At 38.6% G+C, this 22,767-nt stretch overlaps 1 protein-coding gene across 7 annotated transcripts; it reads left to right on the top strand.

Annotated features, from left to right (window-relative positions):
• Positions 1-772: 772 nt before the first annotated feature.
• On the top strand, positions 773-22,767 carry fip1l1b (FIP1 like 1b (S. cerevisiae)). Of its 7 annotated transcripts, none has more exons than XM_061736265.1 (16): positions 773-999; positions 2,001-2,055; positions 4,962-5,043; positions 5,131-5,243; positions 5,436-5,500; positions 6,232-6,339; positions 7,953-8,083; positions 8,182-8,300; positions 9,290-9,364; positions 10,517-10,616; positions 11,448-11,670; positions 13,451-13,574; positions 13,658-13,710; positions 13,823-14,012; positions 16,832-16,981; positions 22,193-22,767. In XM_061736265.1, the coding sequence occupies exons 1-16, from the start codon at positions 924-926 to the stop codon at positions 22,335-22,337; spliced, it is 1,809 nt and encodes a 602-aa protein (XP_061592249.1). In that variant the 5' UTR covers positions 773-923; the 3' UTR covers positions 22,338-22,767. The 7 variants fall into 7 exon arrangements, with proteins under 7 accessions (XP_061592249.1, XP_061592432.1, XP_061592523.1 ...); XM_061736448.1 differs by having other exon boundaries at positions 22,196-22,767; XM_061736539.1 differs by having other exon boundaries at positions 13,451-13,532.

Genomic DNA, 22,767 nt, shown 5'->3' on the forward strand with positions numbered 1-22,767 from the left:
CAAAAACAACGATAAAGGCAGAAAAAAAAATCTTGATCGTTTGTCATTTCTGTTTTATTAATTAGCAACGGCTTCTTTGATTAGATTGTTTGTTTGTTTATTTCATGTCATTTCCAAAATAAGAATTAAAATACAAAAGAAATTAAAGAAAAGAAAAAAACAAATAAACGTGAAGTTAATGCTAAAATTGCATTATACCAAAATATATATATATGTTATGTTAATAATTGCTCGGGGGTCATGTTCTGGGTCTCTGGAAAGCGCCTAGAGAACATTTCTGTTGTAATTCAGATTCAGATTCAGATTCAGATTCAGAAAACTTTATTCATCCCCGAGGGCAATTGCAAGACAACTGAGCAGCAAGACGTTGAAAATATCAAATAGAACAAGAAATAAAATAGAATAAAATGAACAGGGCATGTCTCCTTATGTACAAAAAATATATAAATATATGAATGTCAAAAAAATCTACAACAGAGTGACTGTAGTGGTATAAGTAAAATATAAAGTATAAAGTGTCAATGCAAAGTGTCAACAGTAGATGTAAACATTAAGATGCTATATAAATAAAATTGAATTGTATTAATTAATAAAAATAAAAATGACATATTATCAAGATTTTATTTTCTGCCTTTATCGTTGTTTTTTAAACTTAAACAGAAACAGCAGGGTTGTTTTTGTGTGTTGTTTGTAACGGTCCCAGCAGTTCTCCTCCCGTCCGCCGGGGGGCGCTGCTGTTTCCTCCCGCCTCCCCTCAGTCCCGTCGCGGGATTGCAGTCGCTTCCAGTTCACGTTGACTCGCAGAGAGGGGGGTCAAAGATACATGAATTCATAATCTACCTGCACAAATACGTGGTCCTCGCTAAAAAAGGGGGAGAAAGTGTTTTATTTCCCTGGTAATCCTCGGTTCCCGGAGCGGAGAGATGTCTGCGGAGGACGCGGACAGAACCAGCGCTGACGCCAGCGCCGGAGACGAGGAGGAGGAATGGCTGTACGGAGGTAAAAACCCCGGCCCGGTACATTAGTTCATCACAACCGGAGAGAATCCGCTACTAATGATCTACCGGGGAGGTTTTGGTCCATTAATGAGACCACGTGACTTGATCAGGGAGCTAGCCGCGGAGCTAACCTAGCACCGGCCTTCAGCAGAATATACATATATATATGTTTTTATTTTTACCTTTTTATTTCTATTTTTAATCTTGATTTAATTTTTTTTACCTTTTTTTTATTTTTATTTTTATCTGTATTTTTTTGTTTATTTTTAACTTTATTTTTATCGTTATTTAAATTTTTATATATTTTTTATTTTTGTTTTTACCTTTTTTATTTCTATTTTTATCTTTATTTTAATTTAAATGTTTTATTTATTTCTTTTTATTTCTGTTTTTACCTTTTTTGTTTTTACCTCATTTTTGTTTTTACCTTTTTATTTCTATTTTTTCTATTTAGTTTAATTTTATTTTTGTTTTTACCTTTTTATTTCTATTTTTATTTATGTAAATTTAAAACATATGTTTTAACCTTTTATTTCTATTTTTATCAATTTTACTTTTGTATTTACATTTTTCTATTATCTTTTAATTTTTTATTTTATTTTTGTTTTTACCTTTTTATTTCTATTTTTCTATTTTATTTTTTCTATTTATTTTATTTTTGTTTTTACATTTTATTTCTATTTTTCTATTTTATTTTTTCTACTTATTTTATTTTTGTTTTTACCTTTATTTTTATCTTTATGTAAAGTTTAAAAAAAATGTTTTAACCATTTATTTCTAATTTTATCTTTATTTTAATTTTATTTTTGTATTTACCTTTTTCTATTATCTTTATTTTAATTTTTAATTTTTACCTTTTTTATTTCTATTTTTATCTTTTTTTTTTTATCTTTATATGGGTGTTTTGGTTTTTGGGGTCTTTATTTGTAAATGACAGTGTTTTGTGTGCGAGATGTCACTTTCCCAGAGGGATTAATAAAGTCATCTGAATGTTTGTTTCAGATGAGTCGGAGAGTAAAGAGGAGGATGAAGAGGCCAAGCTGAACGCTGCTGTCAGGTAACATCCTCCCTAACCTTCACAAGAAAGAGGGTGCCGGTGCAGAAAGTGAATATATGAAGGGCTTTACTTTTTTAAGATAGCTCGCTGAGTCAGATTTATTCAATGAGACAATGTGGATAGGATGTTTACAGCCAAATATAGTCATGTAAACATTTAAGGTCGTCAACAATTTATAACCTCAAAACTCCCTAGCAGTCCCTTTTGAACCGACAAAATCTGAAAGATAGAAAAGAAAATGGTCCTGTTGCATTGTTTGAAATCTTCATTTCACTTTATTTAGTGTAGAGGGACATTGTTAATAAACATTTTAAAATGTAAATATACCCAATTGTTGCCAAAAGGCTAATTTGCATTGGCAGTCCCCCTGCAAGACTCAGTAAAAAGATAAAAGCAACATTACACCACACACAATATCAACAACAATTAAAAACCGCACAACACTGCAATAGTTAATACAATATACAATTAATGATCACAGATTTGAGATGTTTTAAGCCATTCATTGAGATTTCTCTTAAAGGAAGAGTATGAGGGAAAATCTCTTATTGTAGAGGGAAGGCTGTTCCAGATTAGATCAGGATAGAGAGTGAAATAAGAAAAGAAAATGGTCCAGTTGCCTTGTTTGAAGCCTTTGAAAGTAATGACCTGAATGACTGAAAGTCTGCACCAGCGACTGTCAACAGATGGTCTCAAAAAAGCTCCAAGCCCATCGACATGGAGCCTTAAAAGTCAACTGATAGCTGAGAGAACAACTCGTAGAAATGCCTCACCAGAAGCAAACTAAAAGTTCTGGTTGCTAGATAATCTACAACAGTGGTCTTGCAGGTCCCACTGTCCTGCATGTTTTAGATCAGGGGTGGGCAATCCTCGTCCTCGAGGGCTGGTGTCCTGCATGTTTTAGATGTTTTACTGCTCCAGCGCACCGTGATACAAAGGACTGTGTCACCAACACACTTAGGGCACTTCCAGGCCTGGATGAGAAGCTGATGACGACCATAAATTAGAATCAGGTGTGTTAATGCAGCTCTGCAGTTTGAACGATAGTCTTTGCTTTAGTACGGTAATCCTTCGTAATCTAATATCGTCATATCACCAGAGGTGTCAAAAGTATTCACATTCATTACTCGGGTAGAAGTATAGATACTAGAGTTTTAAAAATACTCCTGTTGAAGTATCAACTCAAGTTTTTTACTCAAGTAAAAGTATAAAAGACTGGTTTCAAAACTACTTAAAGTGTAAAAGTAATGTAAGGGGGAAAAAAGCCATTAAGGACAAAAGCCATTGAAAATGAATGCATCTTAGTATAATGCAAATATATTAAAGAACCATATATGTGTACTATTGAGCATTAACATGTGTTTCAGAGAGCAGGAGATATGATGACTAGTTGCCTATAAGTATTGTAATGGTACAAAAAGTCAAACTTCAGAGGCATGTTATCATTTATCCTAACCTTTATTGGAATGTACATCCAAGTTTAGTTGCAGGAATCTGGGGGAACGGATGTAAGAACAAAACTGGACAAGAACATCTGAAACAACCACAACCAAATTCACTCTATCCGGATGGAGCAATTTAACTGGATAGTTTTTTTTAAAGGCCGAAATGAAATAGAGTAACGAGGCTGTTTTTAAAATGTAAGGAGTAAAAAGTACAGATAATTGCGTGAAAATGTAAGGAGTAAAAGTAAAAAGTCGTCTGAAAAATAATTACTCCAGTGAAGTATAGATAACCAAAATTTCTACTTGAGTAAGGTAACAAAGTATTTGTACTTTGTTACTTGACACCTCTGCATATCACCACCCTTAAACTACACCCATGCACTGACTCTGGCATTGCTGATGCAAAACATGGCAGGGATGCAAAGGGACGTAACATCACTTAGGATCAAAGTGCAAAGCTTCTACTAAAATCAAAAACATTTTACAATCGGGTCTTGTATGCAGTTGATCAGAAGCTTTCCAGCAGGAGTATTGAGACATGTCCCACCAGGGGGACGCTTGATGGCAGCCCTGGGACTGGCTGGGGACACCTTGCTGTCCCGCTGCTAGATCTAGAAGTTCTGTGTATCTGCTCCCAGAAACACAACCGATAACTGCGGCTTTTGGATGTTTGCTTCATCTCACAACAGTTTATACACGTTTGCTCTTTTACTGTCACAGTTTATCCTTTTTTATAGACTATTTTAATGTGTATTTAAACGTCTCTGTAATGCGGAAGCGTATTGCATTCACTTGGAAAAAAATTTAAAAAAAGCTCCTTTTCGCTATAATTTCTTTCTATTTTTTGTGGTAATTCTTTCCGCCCTGTTTTTCTGTATAATTATTCATTTTTTTGTGTAACCCCCCCATTCACACAGTTTAGAAAACATCTGAAACAATCACATTTATTCCTTTTGTTGAGAGCTTGATTTAATGGGAACAAACATGACAGACTTGTTTATTAGTTTAATCAAGTTTTACTTTGAACCGGGTTTAAGACACTGGAAGATTCTGTCTTTAAGCCACATAGATGGTATCACCATTAGTTTGTCGACTTTACACAGACACCTGAGGACTTTGCGGTTGTTCAGACGGAAAGATCATTTAGATCTCAGTTGGACAGATATGGCTCCATGGAGACAAGATGATCCATATGAAAAACATTCAGGCAGCTTTGTGGTGACCCAAGAGAAGATCAGACTGCTGAAAGTATTGGATCCACAAGGTGTGCAGCTCAGGAGACGGAATCGCCTTTGACGGCGTACGTGCGGAAAAAATTATCCCGAAAAACAAAGCGCTTTTTTTTTTTTTTCGCGAGTGAATGCAATACACTTCTGTACTGTAAAACTATTCATTTTGAGATCTATAATTTACACAGCATAGCATGTTTTCAGTATGATTAACGGTGTATCGAATCCGCAGTGGTTCTGCAAATGCTTTGACGGAAGATGGTGGTCCTGCGTCTGCTGCAGCACACGCTACCGGGAATGGAGTCGTCTCTGAGGTCGGTGGCCTTAAAGTTCAGTGACCTCCGAGTCTTAAAGGTTGTGGTTTCCTGTGCCTCATTACTTTGTCCTTTCTGAAATCCCAGGCCACAGGTGAAGGTACGGGGGAGGACGTGGTCAGCGACTCGGACAGTGATGATGACGACGATGACGTCCACGTTACCATCGGTGACATAAAAACCGGAGCACCACAATACACGTATGTTTCTTCTGCTAAATTATTAGTCTGTATTTTTATACCTCAACTGGACTTGATTGTTGCATTTTTCTATAATTTTACTTTGATAGTGATAAAGAAATGATTTCACATGTTTAGTAAACCTCTTCTTTTATGAGCTGATGTGCATCTTGTGAAAAAACAGACAATTGTCTTACGTTTCTCTCCTTACAGGACTTATGGAACCCCTCCGGTGAACCTCAACATAAAGTCAACAGGCTCCAGACCTTACGGACAAGGTGTCACACCCTTTTAGCTAAAGACGTCGTTGCGTATTGTTTTAGGACAGGGGTCGGCAACCCACGGCTCTAGAGCCGCATGCAGCTCTTTAGCGCCGCCCTAGTGGCCCCTGGAGCTTTTTCAAAAATGTTTGACCTTTTTTTCCTTTCTTTCTTCATTTTCTCTTTTTTTCTCTTTCTTTCCTCTTTTTTTCTTTTTTTTCCCTTTTTTTTTCTTTCTTCTTTTTTTTGCTTTTTTTCTCTTTTTCTTTTTTCCTTTCTTTTTTTAATCTCGACATTTCGACTTTTTTCTGGAAATTGTACTTCAACATTAATTTCGACTTTTTTCTGGAAATTTTGACTTTTTTTCTCAACATTTCGAGTTTTTTCTCTACATTTTGACTATTTCCTCGACATTTCGACTTTTTTCTCAACATTTAAACTTTTTTCTGGAAATGTTGACTCTTTTCTCGACATTTTGACTTTTTTCTCGACATTTTGACTTTTTTCTCGACATTTTGACTTTTTTCTCGACATTTTGCCTTTCGCCATTTGCCTTCATTCTAAGGCTGATACAAGACTTTTCATTTTTTGCGGCTCCAGACATATTTGTTTTTGGTGTTTTTGGTCCAATATGGCTCTTTCAACATTTTGGTTTGCCGACCCCTGTTTTAGAAGAACATCAAACACATTCAGTCTCAACCTTTTTGTGAAAAATCCGGTAGTATGTGACGCTGATGTTTTTCTTTCAGTAGCAAAGTTGAAGGGAGTTGATCTGGATGCACCTGGAAACATTAATGGGGTTGGCGTGCTGGAGGTGGACATGGAGTCCTTTGAGGAGAAACCCTGGAGAAAGCCAGGTGGGTTTCGTGTTTGTGTGTATGTGCAACTTGAAAGTAAAAGAGAAAGCTACAGAGATTCATTACTGCTTCTTCAAGCTCCACAGTTGCCTCAAATTAGGAGATCTTTTCTAGCATCGTTAGTAGTTGAATTGAATCTAGAGCAAAATAATTTGATATTCACTTTACATAATGTGTCAAAAACCAACAAAATACTCCTTTTATTAACCCTTGTGCTGTCTTCTGGTCAAGGAAGGAGGAAGAGAAGAAGGGAGGAAAGAAAGAAGGAATGAAGGGAGAAAAGAAGGATGGAAGGAAGGGAGAAAATAAGGAAGGAAGGAAAGAAGGAAGGGATGATGGGAAGGAAGGAAGGAAGGAAGGAAGGGAGAAAAGAGGAAGGGAAGGAGGAAGGATAGAGCGGAAGGAAGGAAGGAAGGAAGGAAGGAAGGAAGGAAGGAAGGAAGGAAGGAAGGAAGGAAGGAAGGAAGGAAGGAAGGAAGGAAGGAAGGAAGGAAGGAAGGAAGGGAGAAAGAAAATAGGAGGAGAAGGAGGAAGGAAGGAAGGGAGAAAGAAAAGAGGAGGGGAAGGAGGAAGGAAGGAAGGAAGGGGGAGAAAAGAAGGAAGGAAGGGAGAAAAGAGGAAGGGAAGGAGGAAGGATAGAGCAGGAGGAAGGAAGGAAGGAAGGATGGAAGGGAGGGAGAAAAGAAGGATGGAAGGGAGAAAAGAGGAAGGGAAGGAGGAAGGATAGAGCAGGAGGAAGGAAGGAAGGAAGGATGGAAGGGAGGGAGAAAAGAAGGATGGAAGGGAGAAAAGAGGAAGGGAAGGAGGAAGGATAGAGCAGGAGGAAGGAAGGAAGGAAGGATGGAAGGGAGGGAGAAAAGAAGGATGGAAGGGAGAAAAGAGGAAGGGAAGGAGGAAGGATAGAGCAGGAGGAAGGAAGGAAGGATGGAAGGGAGGGAGGATGGGAGAAAAGGAAGGAAGGGATGATGGGAGAAAAGGGAGAAAAGAGGGAGGAAGGAAGGGAGGGAGGGAGGGAGGATGGGAGAAAAGGAAGGAAGAAAATAAGGAAGGGATGATGGGAAGGAAGGAAGGGAGAAAATAAGGAAGGGATGATGGAAGGAAGGGAGAAAAGAAGGAAGGAAGGGAGGATGGGAGAAAAGGAAGGAAGAAAATAAGGAACGGATGATGGGAAGGAAGGAAGGAAGGGAGAAAAGAGGAAGGGAAGGAAGGAAGGGAGGGAGGGAGAAAATAAGGAAGGAAGGGAGAAAAGAGGAAGGGAAGGAAGGAAGGGAGGGAGGGAGAAAATAAGGAATGGATGATGGGAGAAAGGGAAGGAAGGGAGAAAAGAAGAAGGAGAGAGCAGGAGGAAGGGAGAAAAGAAGGAAGGAAGGAAGAAAATAAGGGAAGGAAGGAAGGAAGGAAGGAAGGAAGGAAGGAAGGAAGGAAGGAATTAATTAATTAATTAATTAATTAATTTTGACCCAAAGTCAGTACAAGGGTTAAACTGCTAAAGCAAGTGTCTCCTTGTTCAGGCTCTGGTGTGTAGTTGAGTTTTCACAGCGGCGTTTGTGTGCGTTTGTGTGTCTGTGTGTGTGTGTGTGTTTGTGTGCGTTTGTGTGTGTCTGTGTGCGTAGGAGCGGATCTGTCCGACTACTTCAACTACGGCTTCAACGAGGACACCTGGAAGGCTTACTGTGAGAAACAGAAGAGGCTGCGGATGGGCCTGGAGGTTTCTACGATCGGCTCGGTGACGAGCAAAATCACTGTAAGACGGAAATACTGACCCCACATGGCACCACCTCTTAAACCCCCAGTTTTTTACTTTATCTTGAGAAAAAATATCATTTTTCTTGCGTTCTTTAGGTTCAACAAGGCAGGACGGGTAACGAAAAGGACATGTGCAACTTGGCTGTCCACACCTCCAAGACAGACTTCACGTCTCCTGTGAACTTGTACAAGACGGTCGTCAGCCAGGTGACCAGGTAACACTCCTGCTTTTGTTTTCATTTAAACTCCGGCAGTCAACAGAGTGTCCGTTTAAACTTAAAACTAAAGTTCAGACTTCAATCTAGATGTCAGGTTTTAAATCATGTTGATACGGCAAGTAAAACCAGAGTTATGATAAATAATATACACATAGCTGCTTGGTGAATGGCGGCCTTATGTTTGTTGCAACAATTTGTACAGCTTTTTGAAACAGCTTTTTGTTTTTTGTTTTTTTAGGTTGCATGTTTGGCATGATCAAAAAAATAATTAGAAATTCACACGTGGGGTTGAGGCTGTTTTTAAGGTGAAATAGAGGTAAATGACATCAAAAGTTGGATTTATACTTTAGACTATCAATACGATTTTAAGTTTATATTTTAATAGATACGCCAATGATTTTACAGCATTTGTGATGATATTAGCAAAAGTGTCTGAACCTGTTTGTTGTTGAAACATGGAACTCATTCTTCCTCGCTTATAGTTATTATTAAAATAACAGGTTTTTAAAGGGAAAGTTTCGTTTTTTACAACCTGGACCTTATTTCTGGCATTTTTTTATGGTCGTATACTCACCCAGAAAAGTTTGGTGTAATTTGGAGTCCTTCTGAAGATATTAGGAGTTTTTTGCGAGCCGCTTGTCCATATAACGGTAGTGAACGGGGCACAGTGGGACACAGACGATGCAGCGTCTAAATAACACATTATTGCAGCGAAACTCGTTCATTTCTTTTGCCCACTCTTGCTACATCTTAGTCCCCAGGTTTTTATTCAGTTAAACACATAATAACTCACTAACAACAAGGAAATCAGTTTGTAAACAAGACCTCTGACCTGCATGGCGTCATCTCTGTGCGCATCGCAGACACAGCTCTGTGTACAGCTGGAGTTCCTACTGTTAGTTATTTGAAACATGTCTGAATATTTGTCAAATTCTGAGGTTGTGGAAGACGACTTTGAATATGATGGACGTCCTTACCGTTTTAAGTCTAGCTGTACCTGTCCGGGATGCGCGCACAGAGATGACGTCATGGAGGTCAGAGTTGACACCAAACTTTTCTGGGTGAGTATACGACCATAAAAAATGCCAGAAATAAGGTCCAGGTTGTAAAAAACGAAACTTTCCCTTTAATTGATCAGGGAATTGTGAGTTTCTGAGTATTACGTCAAACACAGTCATTAAAAATGTACGCTGCTGATGCATCATGAAGTCATTTTAGGACACGTCGTCTTCTTTTGAGTCAACGTTTTACAAAAGCAGGGCTCCAGACTGCGACCAAATGCTCACATTAGTTTTAACTAAAAGAAAATGTGCTCCAATACAGCAGGTCTCATAATTTTATTTTGAACACTGCCAAAACTCTAACTTAAAACGTAACTAGAACTTAAAATCTGCTTGACACAAATGAAAGTTAAATTTTAACACGTGGGAAAAACACCTAAGCTTTTAAGTGATGTGTGTTATCAGGTGTAATGGCATTTTTAGGTTAGAAATAAGAATATTTCTTGGTAAGATCCTTAGTTATTTGAGTGAAGGCAGTGAATTTGGTCAACTCGTGTAAGTTCAGGGTTTTAGTAAAGACACAAGTAGGGAAATGTTATTGGCCAGTACCCCCAATATTTGTACATTTGTTAAGTACTGTGTTTAACAGTTAAATTCATGGCTGAAAGGTTACTAAGCACTTTGTTACCAAGCACTTTTTTATCATGTGAATGTATGTTTTTTTTATATATAATGACAGCAATTATGTTGTCAGTTTACTTTATGTTGCGGCATCTTTAAAAGTGCACAATAAAATGTAACACTGCATTTGAAACAGCACATTGTGGTTATTCATTAATCTATTATGAAATACGTATTACTAATACACTGAAATGTAGTAGAAATGTAAAAATTTGGTTAGCGTGTCGATAAACGATGTGCGCTCCTAAAATGTCTGATTGTGCCCCTAAAAATTTTCAGTTAGGGGCTACTGTGCTCCTAGTGAAAAAAGTTAGTCTGGAGCCCTGAAAAGTTTCAAATATCACTTATAGGGGTGCGATTTCTTTTGTCTCTGAGCTCTAAAAGGTCGACGTAAGAGGCCTGAAATGAAACTTTAATGTGATTACTCAGCTGTGCTGCTATTTCGGCTCATTATGGATGATGCAATAACAAGTGGAATCAATCGTTGTGGATGCTAACCACGTATTTCTTATTCTATTTCCTTTTTTAAAGGAAGGTGAGCGGCACCATCGACGTGATCGGGGGACAGATGGCCACAATCAGCCGGGTGGAAGGGCGACGCAGACCCAATCTAGAGGGCAACAACATCCAGGTACCAGAACCAGGAGGATCAGCTGACTTTTGCTCCGGACAGATCTTTGCTTGTTTCTCGGCGGTGGCGTGATGACTAGGGCTGGGGATCGATTCAAATGTCAAGAATCGATTCGATTCCAATTCTTAAGATTCGGAATCGATTATCAAGATTTGATTCGATTCCGATATTGATTTGGGTTATTGTTATTAAAACTGTTTTTTGAGTTGTTGCATGAATCATATGACTGTAGTTATGCAACATATTACTATTAGTATTATATTGAGATTAAACAGCAAGTATTGCAGCTAATGATGCTGTAAGGACCAATCAGCTCCCAGAATGCTGATAGAACTGCTTTCAGAAACATGTGGGTCAGAATTACCAAACAGATCCAGGGAGGAAACAGAGACGGATGAAATCGGTTTTAATTTTTCCCACATTCCGTTTTTATTTGTTCCATTTTCGGTCTATTGTGGTTTTTAATTTTTGAGAATTTGGTTTTAGCATTTTTTGCAAATGTAACCCCAAGACAGTATATAAAGTAATGAAATATAGACAATTTATGCAATTATAACTGAACACTTTAATGTTTTCATACCTTTAAACATATTTAAAGGCAAAAACATGGCACAAGTTATTCTCGTGTCCAACAAAACATTCCTTTTTTGGGTATAAACAAAAAAATAACCAAAAGTTGTAATGTAATGACGAGAAGGAGAAAAAAAAATTGATCTTTAGACATATGAATCGATTTTTAGGAATTGATATGAGAATCGATTTAGAATTGGGAAATCGATTTTTTTCAACACAGGCCTAGTGATGACGACGTCCTCCCCGTCTCGTTCACAGGTGATCTCCGAGCACACGACTTCGGACTCGGACCCACCACCTGCTGTTGTTGCTGCCGCGGCTGTTGCCGCTTCTGTCCCGGTGCCGGTTCCAGTCCCGGTCCCCGTCCCCAAGCTTCCCACCTTCTTCCCCCCTGGACCGCTTCCTCCAAATATCCCCCCACCTCCATTTCTCCCTCCCCCACCCAACGTCAGCACAGCGCCTCCACTCATTCCGCCACCCAGTGAGTTCAGGTCCCCTCTAATTCTTTATTAAGTTTTCTTCCACTGTTTTTACCAGGGCTGGGAACGATTCAAATGTCAAGAATCGATTCTGTTTCTTAAGATTCAGAATCGATTATCAAGATTTGATTCGATTCCAATATTGATTTGGGTTAGTGTTATTAAATCGTTTTTTTGAGCTGTTGCATGAATTATATGACTGTAATTATTCTACATATTAATACTAGTATTATTGTTCCGTTTTATTGGACTCTCGTCACGGAATGGGGCTCTCAATCAGCATAAAAAATGGGTATTACTCAGGATTTTCACTTTTTCTTCCTTTATTTTCCTGTTTAGTTTCCAGGTAATAACCTAAAATGATGATAAAATAAATAACAATTATGACCATAAAGCCATTCTAATGTGTGTCACATAATTCAAATAAATAATAAATATACATTATGAAGCCTTTTATGCCAATTACCATAGCAATAATGTTATGCTTCAACCCATAATAACTTTCATAAAGCATCAATTCATGACTTTAAATTATCATAAATAATTAGTTCATCAATCTATAATAAATGTTGTCTATTATCAAACCAAATACTTTGATATCCAAATATCATGTGTTTATCTATATATCAAAAGAATAACAGACAAAATAACAGCAATAAAGCTATAAAGTAACATATCAAATGTATTCTAAGCAATATAATGAATATAATATATCTAAGTAATATTATAAGTAATATAATGAAAACTTGCCCAAAACCGAGCTTATATTTTCTTTACTATGTGAATGAATAGCGTTTACTGCAAAGAAAACAAGTCCCAGCATGCATCACGCACTGGAAACCAGGAAGTGCATGCGTCATGATTTTACCGCAGCAAACTTTTATTGAGATTCAACAGCAAGTATTGGCAGCTAATGATGCTGTAAGGACCAATCACCTCCCAGAATGCTGATAGAACTGCTTTCAGAAACATTGTTTGGGCAGAATTATCAAACAGATCCAGGGCAGCAAACAGAGACGGATGAAATCGGTTTTATTTTTTCCATTTATCTTTTTCGGTTTTTAATTTTTGAGAATTTGGTTTTTAGCATTTTATGCTAATTTAACCCCAAGACAGTGTATAAAGCAATGAAATATAGACAATTTATGCAATTATAACTGAAAACTTGTTGTTTTCATACTTTTAAACATACAGGACTGTCTCAGAAAATTAGAATATTGTGATAAAGTTCTTTATTTTCTGTAATGCAATTAAAAAAAAAAAACAAAAAAAAACAAATGTCATACATTCTGGATTCATTACAAATCAACTGAAATATTGCAAGCCTTTTATTATTTTAATATTGCTGATTATGGTTTACAGTCTAAGATTAAGATTCCCAGAATATTCAAATTTTTTGAGATAGGATATTTGAATTTTCTTAAGCTGTAAGCCATGATCAGCAATATTAAAATAATAAAAAGCTTGCAATATTTCAGTTGATTTGTAATGAATCCAGAATGTATGACATTTTTGCATTACAGAAAATAAAGGACTTTATCACAATATTCTACACAGTCCTGTATTCAAAGGCAAAAACATGGCACCAGTTATTCTCGTGTCCAACAAAACACAAAAAAATACCAAAAGTTGTAATGTAATAATGAAAAAAAAATCAATCTATAGACATACAAATCGATTTTTAGGAATTAATGAGAATCGGAAAATCTAGTGTATTTATTTGTTTATTTTTTTCCTAAAACAGGCCTAGTGTTTACTGACTCCGTTTCCTCCACTTCACAGGGTTGCCCATCACTGTCCCTCCTCCTGGGTTTCCTCCTCCAACAAGTGGTCCTCCTCCGTCTATAATCCCCACGATGGACAGGTCAGACACATGGGACCCCACCCACGTTGGACTCATGGGGGGGTAAAAAAAAACTAAAAAAACAACAGGCAACACACTCTTGCACCCTACAACATCTCTAACAAGTGCCTTTGTTTCGCCTGCAGCCACCCTGGAGGTTACGATGGCCGCGGCGTCCCTCCGTATCCATTCCCTCAAGGTAAACGTCTCTGCAGCTGCAACTACCACTTCATCAATAAAGCAATTTGATGCGGCAGTGAAAAGATTTTTGTATTTTTTTCCGGTAAAAACATTTCCCTGCATTTCTCCAGGTGCTTACCCTCCACCGCTAGGCGGAGGCGTACCTCCTCCTTGGCCCCCGATGATGGAAAACCCCAAGTCCTGGGACTATTATCCTCGTCGAGAGGACAAGAGAGACAAGGAGAGAGAACGACCCAGAGAGAGGACACATGAGCGGGAACGAGAACGAGAGCACAGCCCTACAGCTATCGGCTACACCAGGTCAGACACACGAGGATGTGCGGCTTGAAATCAGCTGCAGGCTCCAGGGGCCGGATTCACCAATATGTTCTTAAGAACGATCTTAAGAAATGTCTTAAGATCTAAAATTAAGAAGTTCATACGAAAGTTCTTAAGTGCAATTCCTCAATATTTTCTTAAGAACCGTCTTAAGAACTGTCATTTCTTACGAATTTCTTATTTTTCCTACTTAAGAACTTTTTAAAATATGTCTGCATTGCACGCGTCAACAAACAACATTTATACAGGTAGTTTGCGTCTTAACCGTCAGTCACTCACTAAACATGGAGAAGGAGAAAAAGAGATGCAGGAACTTTTCAAGGTTATGGTGGATGAGATTAATGTGCGAAAAAAAATACTATTGGGGAAAATGATAATAATTAACTACCACGCTAACTAACATGCAAACAAACAGTTAACAGGCTCTTTGTGTAATTAATTACAAAGTATATCCTCAAACTATGACCTACTAGTCTAAACTTGTCTAAAATGTGTTGAAAAAGGTGATATTAGAGGCTATTATTATTATTATTATTACCTTTTCACAGAAGAAATTTTAAGACAAGTCAAGGTTGTCTTAAAGTTAAGAAAAAAGTCAAGAACAAATTTGAGAACTTTTATTTCATTTTTTTTCTTAAGAAGAAAGTTGAGAAAATACTTTTTTGGAGTACGGTATATGACTTCTTCTCTTTTCTTCTTAAGACTGAACTTAAGAAAAAAATGACACTTAAGAAGATTTTTTTTCTTAAGAATGTTTTGTGAATCCGGCCCCTGATCTTTACTCCTCTAGAAGGGTTTCTGAGTGACCTCTTTGTCTGTTGGGGGGGATTGAAAGGAGGGGGAGAAGCTCAAACCGCCTCATGATCAGTGGTGTGATGAGAAAACAATAACCACTTCATTTTAACCTTGTAGAATATTTCTTTCTTCTGAAATTACACCCCCGACTTCTGGGTTTGTTTTATTCTCACTGGATAAGAAACATTTGTGTTTTGGTCAAATTCACGGACGTTGATCCCGGAAGGTGATGTTTTTTTTTTTTTATTTAACCTTTATTTAACCAGGAAAAGAACTCCATTGAGATTAAAAATCTCTTTTGCAAGGGTGTCCTGGCCAAGAGGCAGCACAAGATTTCAGATATTAAAATTTACAGAAGTGTAATGTGAAATATTAAAATCAAATTAAACAAAAAATGGAAATCATTTAAAACGGTTAAAAATCAGAGATGCTGTCTCAAGTGCACTCATTCTAGACTTAAAATCACTCAGTGGAATATGTTCTGTTATTTTTAGATCCTTTTTGAAGTTTTCATCTCCACGTGAACTTTTGATTATCGAGTTGAAGGTGTCTGAAGAGTTCAGTGGCTAAATGTCACGTTATAACAAGTAACAGAACTGGGAAACGGCGAATCGACAGATGTGCTTAAGTTGCCGTGGTAACAGTAAACTTATCCGACGTAACCGGAGCTTTCGTCGTAGTTTTGTGCCATCAGAGAGGTTTTGAAATGGATGGAAGAGAAAAGGTTTCTCACTGTGTGACGCTGCCACGCATGTCGTCATCTCAACGTTGCTCTTCTGCCGATCTGAGTTTTGTAGTTTCATAATTCTCCATGTGAGTTTTAATTTCTCTATTTTTATCGACCAAAGATCTCTTATCACGTTGCGTGTGGTGGAATCTCGGCTAAAGTGGTGGTTAAGTTTGCGGTAGAGGTTTAACGTGACTTTACAGACACGGCCCACTCACATCAGATGCAGATCAGATGTTATCTGTTATTATTAAAACAAACTACTGAAGTTCCCCGGATAATTTTAGTCCATTAGTGATAACCTAGAACTTTTAAAGCAAAGTATTTGTAATCCTTCATAACACCCACCCAATATTTATAGTAGGAAGTCCAACAAATTAAAGGTTGCTTTTTTTTTTTTTTTACTGAATGAACGTGTAAACATTGGAACCAGAGTCGTTCATGCACGAGCAGCGTGAGAGTTTCTGTTAACCCTTGTACTGTCTTTGGGTCAAAATGACCTAATTCTCCTGTCCTTCTTTCCTCCTGCTCTCTCCTTCCTTCTACCCTTCCTCTTTCCTCCCTTCCTTCCTTCTTTACTTCTTTCCTTCTTTCTTTTCTCCCTTCCTTCCTTCTTTCCTTCTTTCTTTTTCTCCCTTCCTTCCTTCCTTCTTTCTTTTCTCCCTTCCTTCCTTCTTTCTTTTCTCCCTTCCTTCCTGATTTCCTTCCTTCTTTACTCCCTTCTTTCCTTCCTTCTTAACTCCCTTCTTTCCCTTCTTTACTCCTTTCCTTTCTTTACTCCCTTCTTTACTCCCTTCTTTCCTTTCTTTACTCCCTTCCTTTCTTCCTTCTTTTTTCCCTTCCTTCTTTCCTCCTGCTCTCTCCTTCCTTCCTTCCTTCCTTCCTTCCTTCCTCCCTTCTTTTCACCCTTCCTTCCTTCCATCCTTCTTTCCTTTTTTTTCCTTCCTTCCTTCCTTCCTTCCTTCCTTCCTCCCTTCTTTTCACCCTTCCTTCCTTCCATCCTTCTTTCCTTTTTTTCCTTCCTTCCTTCCTTCCTTCCTTCTTTCTTTTCTCCCTTCCTTCCTTCCTTCTTTTCTCACTTCCTTCCTTCCTTCTTTTCTCCCTTCCTTCCTTCCATCCTTCTTTTCTCCCTTCCTTCTTTCCTTTTTTCTTTTCCTCCCTTCTTCCCTTCCTCCTTCCTTGACCCGAAGACAGCACAAGGGTTAAAGGGATTTGATTGATCTGCGTGCAAAGTTAACCTTGATAAAGTTGAAAGCTCCTGTTCCATCTTTCACCACAGCGAGGAGGAGCGGTTCCGCGGCTACCGCGAGTACCCGGAGCGCGGCTACGCAGAGCGCCATCGCGACCGCGCAAGCCGAGAGAAGGAGGAGAGACACAGAGAGAGGCGGCACAGAGAGAAGGAAGAGGGACGCCACAAGTCGTCTCGCAGGTAAAACACAACACTCTTTGGTTAACTCATTTTAATCATAGAGTAGCTCTGTCCTGGAGGAGCTGAGGATCAGAGCATCTGTCCAGGGAAATGTCATTTTCTAGTTGGATTCATACACTTGTTCACACTCACCACATTTACTCAGTAGTAGTGATGCACCAAAATGAAAATTTGTGGCCGAAACCGGAAATAATAAACACTCGGCCGAATACCGAACATGGTTCTTCGCAGTTTTTCATTTATTTTGCCAATTTTTTCACCATTGCATAAATCAAATAAATTTGATTTAGGCATGCTTTTCAAAGAAAAAAATCTTTTACAAAATTACAAGGTAGAAAATATTTATTGAACATAAAAAACTGAACATTTTTTAATTTCCCAGCATTATGTTGTTTTGGTTCCACCTCCTGGTGAATGTTAGGTAAAATTCTTATGTGGTTATTTTTTGGTTGGCCAATAGGGCTGCAACTAACGACTATTTTAATAGTCGACTAGTCACCGACTATTGAAACGATTAGTCGACTAATCAGATAATTAGTATTTTTTTCTTAAATTTAGTATGTCGCTTTAATTATGTGGCAAATGATAATAAACATGAGAAAGATGGGTACTTCAATGAAAAATACAGGACTGTCTCAGAAAATTAGAATATTGTGATAAAGTCCTTTATTTTCTGTAATGCAAAAATGTCATACATTCTGGATTCATTACAAATCAACTGAAATATTGCAAGCCTTTTATGATTTAAATATTGCTGATCATGGCTTACAGCTTAAGAAAACTCAAATATCCTATCTCAAAAAATTAGAATATTCTGGGAATCTTAAACTGTAATCCATAATCAGCAATATGAAAATAATAAAAGGCTTGCAATATTTCAGTTGATTTGTAATGAATCCAGAATATATGACATTTTTGTTGTTTTAATTGCATTACAGAAAATAAAGAAATAAAGAACACAATATTCAAATTTTCTGAGACAGTCCTGTAGATATTTTATTCAACTTTGCCGCTGTTCATACAAAAAGTTAATAAAATGTCCTATTTAAAACCAAGGACAAGTATAGACATAAATCCATGAATAAATAAACATCTATCCATTATTTTTCATTTTTTAAGGACAGGCAAATGTGTTATATAAAAAATAAAATAAAACGTCTCATATTTTTTCTGTATCAAGTGGGTGAAATCGGTTCTGGATGGGAGGACGTTCTGTGGGTTGAACTGGTGTATCATTTATTGAAACCCGTCACCCACACCCGACGTGCTTTCTCTTCAAATGCTGGCATTACCAACGTGCTCCCGTGATAAGCAAGGTCGGCTTTGCAAACCTTGCAAGTCATCTTTTTATTTACCGTATCGAGACTAAAAGGCTCCCAAACTTTAGAAGTTTTGTTACGCGCAGCTGCTACAGGACGGGACGCCGTCATTATTGTTTACCCGCTACCGCTCGGCAGAGACGCTATCGCGCATGCGCGACTCTCGGCAGAGAACGTATTGAAGTGAGACGCCTCACTCCGTTGGAAAAACACGTCTGGCGACAATTGTCGACAATGGAATTCATTGTCGACAATTTTGATTATCGATTTTTGTCGACAACGTCGACGAATCGTTGCAGCCCTATTGGCCAACGGTTTATGTTTGTTACGGGAGCGGCCAGTCTATTTCCTTATATTACAACGCCGTTATTAATTGTTTGGTTTTTTTTCCCCACTTATTCCACCGAACACCAAAAGTGTTTTTTTGACATTTTCGGCCGAACAATTTCGGTTACCGAACAATCGGTGCATCACTACTGAGTAGTATTGTGTACAGCCGTCATCACCGGATACTCATCGCGCTGATCCGTTCAGCTTAGTCTCTATCTTTTAAGTTACAGTAACATGTTAGACACAACAGTAAGTTCTCATGCTCAAACCTTTCTTTTTCTTCTTCTTCTCCACTAAAAGTTAGAGCCGGACCGGATCATTAATGATCCGTGATCCGCACAGACAATTCTGCAATCTACGGCATAATTGTGGGCCCGGTTTGGTAGAGCGTGTGGATGGAGAGGACTTACATGCAGAGCATCAGGGAGAACTTGCAGAGCAGGATGAACTTGAAATGCCTCTTCCAGCTTTTGAGTTACAAATCCTGACGAGCTCCAGACATGATGACGTTGGTTCAGTGTAGAGAAGCAGAAATCACAAATCAAGTGTGATTTTTATGTTGTATTTAAAAGTGTTGGTGGAACAGTATTGTGTGGTGAACTGGGCAGCTCCCTGGGCTGAGCAGGTGCATCATACGGAGGTGATGCAGGCTGGACTCCCGGCACGCGACTCTGGGCTGCACATCTTCACCGTCTCTGACCCAAATTTCCTGTCTTTCTGCTAGGGCTGAACGATTAATTGCATTTGCGATAATATCTTGATGTGATAAAATGAGATTTTCTAATCGCAAAGGTTGCGATTTGACCAGTCACGTGATCTGGTCACGTTGCGAGTTAGCAGAGCCGGCAGGGAAAAAAAGTCAACAGTGCCGCGTGTCCGCGTGTAACCTAGATCTACCATGGCCTCAGTGTTAGGGCTCAGCCAGGCGGGGCTTTATAAATATATGGGCTTTAAAAATGTATTAAATATATGAGCGCGGAGTCGGCGTGGCGAGGAGCTGCGAGTTTTTCATTGCTGGTTCGTTTTGTTAAATCTGAGCTTGGTTTTTTCTCTCTGTGATTTTTGAGTTGTTTGTGAAGAAGTTCTGGGTTCCCTGTGAGGAAGGTTTTTTTGTTCCCTGTGGGAGTTTTTCTGTGTTTTTCTATTAAACTACGCCTCGTTTTGGCTAAAGTTTAACCCGGTTTGGTGTCGTGGGATTGGGTTCAGAGAACGACCCATAACACTTGTGTGTAGACGTGTTTAAGCCACAGATTTGTTTTCTTTATTGTTGAAATCTGTGTTTTAAATAAATCTGACATTGTTTATTATAAAACAGACTGATTTATTGCTTGTGTAGTTGAAAAATACATGAGAACAGGACCTTGAAAAAATAATTGCATATTAAATCGCAATATTGAGGAAAAAAATCGCAATTCGATTATTTTCAAAAATCGTTCAGCCCTAGTTTCTGCTGTTGAGTTAAAAATCCACATTAAAAGAAATTATAAACATTACTGTATGTTGGGGCACCTTCGCAGTCGAGCGCTGAGGTTCATGAAGCAACATCCCACAGGTGGAGAAAAGCCTGAGAAACTCCATTTATTTATTTTTATTTGGTTAATTTATTGTGCTTTTCGTCGTGTGTTTAAAAACCGTATCATAGAAGACTGCGTCCCGTACACAGCTGCTAAATTGAATAGAAATTTCAACATTGATGCCAGCAGATCCTTGAATGAATCCGTGTATGAGTTCTCTGATGAACTTTGTTGGTAGATCGCACAACAACCGCGTCGTCATTTGAGTTGCCACATCATCAGCTCATATAGTCCACGGGCCAGAGCCCAAAATTTCACTTGTGAGTACCACTCAAGGTGACAAAACTTAATAATGATTTTTGAAAAGATCCATGTCTATAGATAATATTTTGGTACGATAACCCTTTCTGAGTGGCAGCTGGATCATAGTTATCAGCTCATGAAGTTACCCAGCCCCTTCAGAAAATTACACTTTAGATGCTGCTGCATATCCTGGTTTAGACTCATGTACAGGATATCTGTCAATGTTTCACAATATTGTCTTTGGTATCATTTTAAAATGGGACCTTTTAAGCATTCATTCAAGCTAAGATGTGAATCTTTCTGACCAACATAGAGGTCACTGCAGCTCTTTAAACTATAAACAACACACATTTTTACACACTATTTCGCCTAAATGATATACTATCTTTTATAGGGGTGTGCAAACAAGGGTACCTTTCAATTCGATTTCGATTATTGATGCCACGATTCTTCGATTATTGTGATTTTAATGCTTTTTTCCATACAAGATTGATTTTGTCTTCATCTGTGGCTACATTTGTAAATAAATAGCCAATCAATTAACTCAGTTCCTCTAACAACACTCATTAAGTAAATAACAAGGTTGTTTGAACATTTGACATGTTTTTTTCAAAGACACAATAATTTATTTTAAGTCTACCGTATGTAAACATTTGCTCTTTGACTTACTTAACTTTGACCAGGGAAAGCTGCACTTGCATGAGAGCGCCCTCTATTGGCGGAAAACACTGAAAACAGTCAAGCCCTGGATTTAATGAGTTCATTAATTCAAGTAGACAATATATTTACTTCCATCAAATTTACTTAGTGTAAACATATCTGCCATATTTCAAGTGAACAGTAAGAAATGTGCATTCTTGAAAATGAAATGATTCAGCAGCTTATTCAGTCTGGAATCTGGATAGGATAACTAACTAATCGCGATGCATTGACACATCGATAAATTGCACCCACCTCTAATCTTTTAGCCCGGCGTCATCTAGGAACAACAGAGACACAAAATACAAAAACTGGAATATTCACAGGTCCCCTTTAAAATGATACCAAAGACAATATAGTGAAACATTGACAGATATCCTGTACATGAGTCTAAAACAGGATATGCAGCAGCATCTAAAATGTAATTTTCTGAAGGGCTAGGTAACTTCATGAGCTGATAACTATGATCCAGCTGCCACTCAGGAAGGGTTATCATACCAAAATATCTATAGACATGGATCTTTTCAAAAATTATAAGCAAGTTTTGTCACCTTGAGTGGCACTGATATCTGGTCTGGCCCATGGACTAATAACAGGGTAAACCATCTGCTGTTTTTAAAAGTTTATCGTCCTCCTTGGCAGCGAGTCCCTGCCCTCGTCATCGTTCTGGACGTATTCAGACAGATAGATCGGTTTCTGCTGTCGGCCTGAAAGTAAAGTGAGAAGTGAAAACTTCGGCCTTTTCTAATTAGTGACCAGTGAAATGTCTTTTTTTACTGTTTGAGAAAGGAAAGAAAATAAGTTTTGCCTCCCTCTGTTATCCTTTTTGTCCCACTATACCTCCTCTTTGTCCTTGTCCTTTCTTTTTCTCTCTTATTGATCTTCCGATCTATCTTTATCCATCTCTTCTTTCTCACCTTCTCTCTTCTCCCCTACTGTCTCTCCACGTCTGCCCTTTTACTCTCCTGCTCATCTTTTTTTATTCGTTCTCTTTAACCCCCCCCCCCTCGCCCTGCCTCACTCTCTCCGTTCTCTCCCTCCATCAGCAGCAGCAGCCGGAGGAGGCACGACAGCGAGGAGGGCGACAGCCACCGGAGGCACAAACACAAAAAGAGCAAGAGGAGCAAGGAGGGCAAGGAGGCCAGTGAGGACATGGGTGGAGACCAGGAGAACCAGGAGGCCATGGAGTAGCAACCCCCTCCCGTCTGTCCTTTCCCCTCTTTCCATTCTAACCAGAACGGGAGAAAATGAGCAAGAAACCAGCGTACCTGCAAATTCAGTTATTGATTCATCGTGTGCGCCCCATCCCTTCATCCGGCGGCTGCTCAGCGCCGCCGTCGCTCCAGCACGGACGAAGCGAGAGCTGCTCATCCTTCTCCTCGTCTCCGTCTCCATCAGTAGTTCCCGTCGGGCAGAAGAGCGTCCGTCAGCCTCGTGCATCGACTCCCTCCCCTCAGAGCGGCGCTGTAACATTTAGATCACGCTCACATTTGTTTGTATAGTCGGGACGATCGGCCCGCTCTCTTTCTATTGTTGTTTTGATGTCCTTTTGGTTCTTGTCACACATGAAGACATCTGTGGAACGCGTTGAGTTAAGAAGTTTGATTAAAAGAAATCACTT

The sequence above is a fragment of the Cololabis saira genome, chromosome 1 (genome assembly GCF_033807715.1).
Source record: "Cololabis saira isolate AMF1-May2022 chromosome 1, fColSai1.1, whole genome shotgun sequence".
Taxonomy (NCBI): Eukaryota; Metazoa; Chordata; class Actinopteri; order Beloniformes; family Belonidae; genus Cololabis; species Cololabis saira.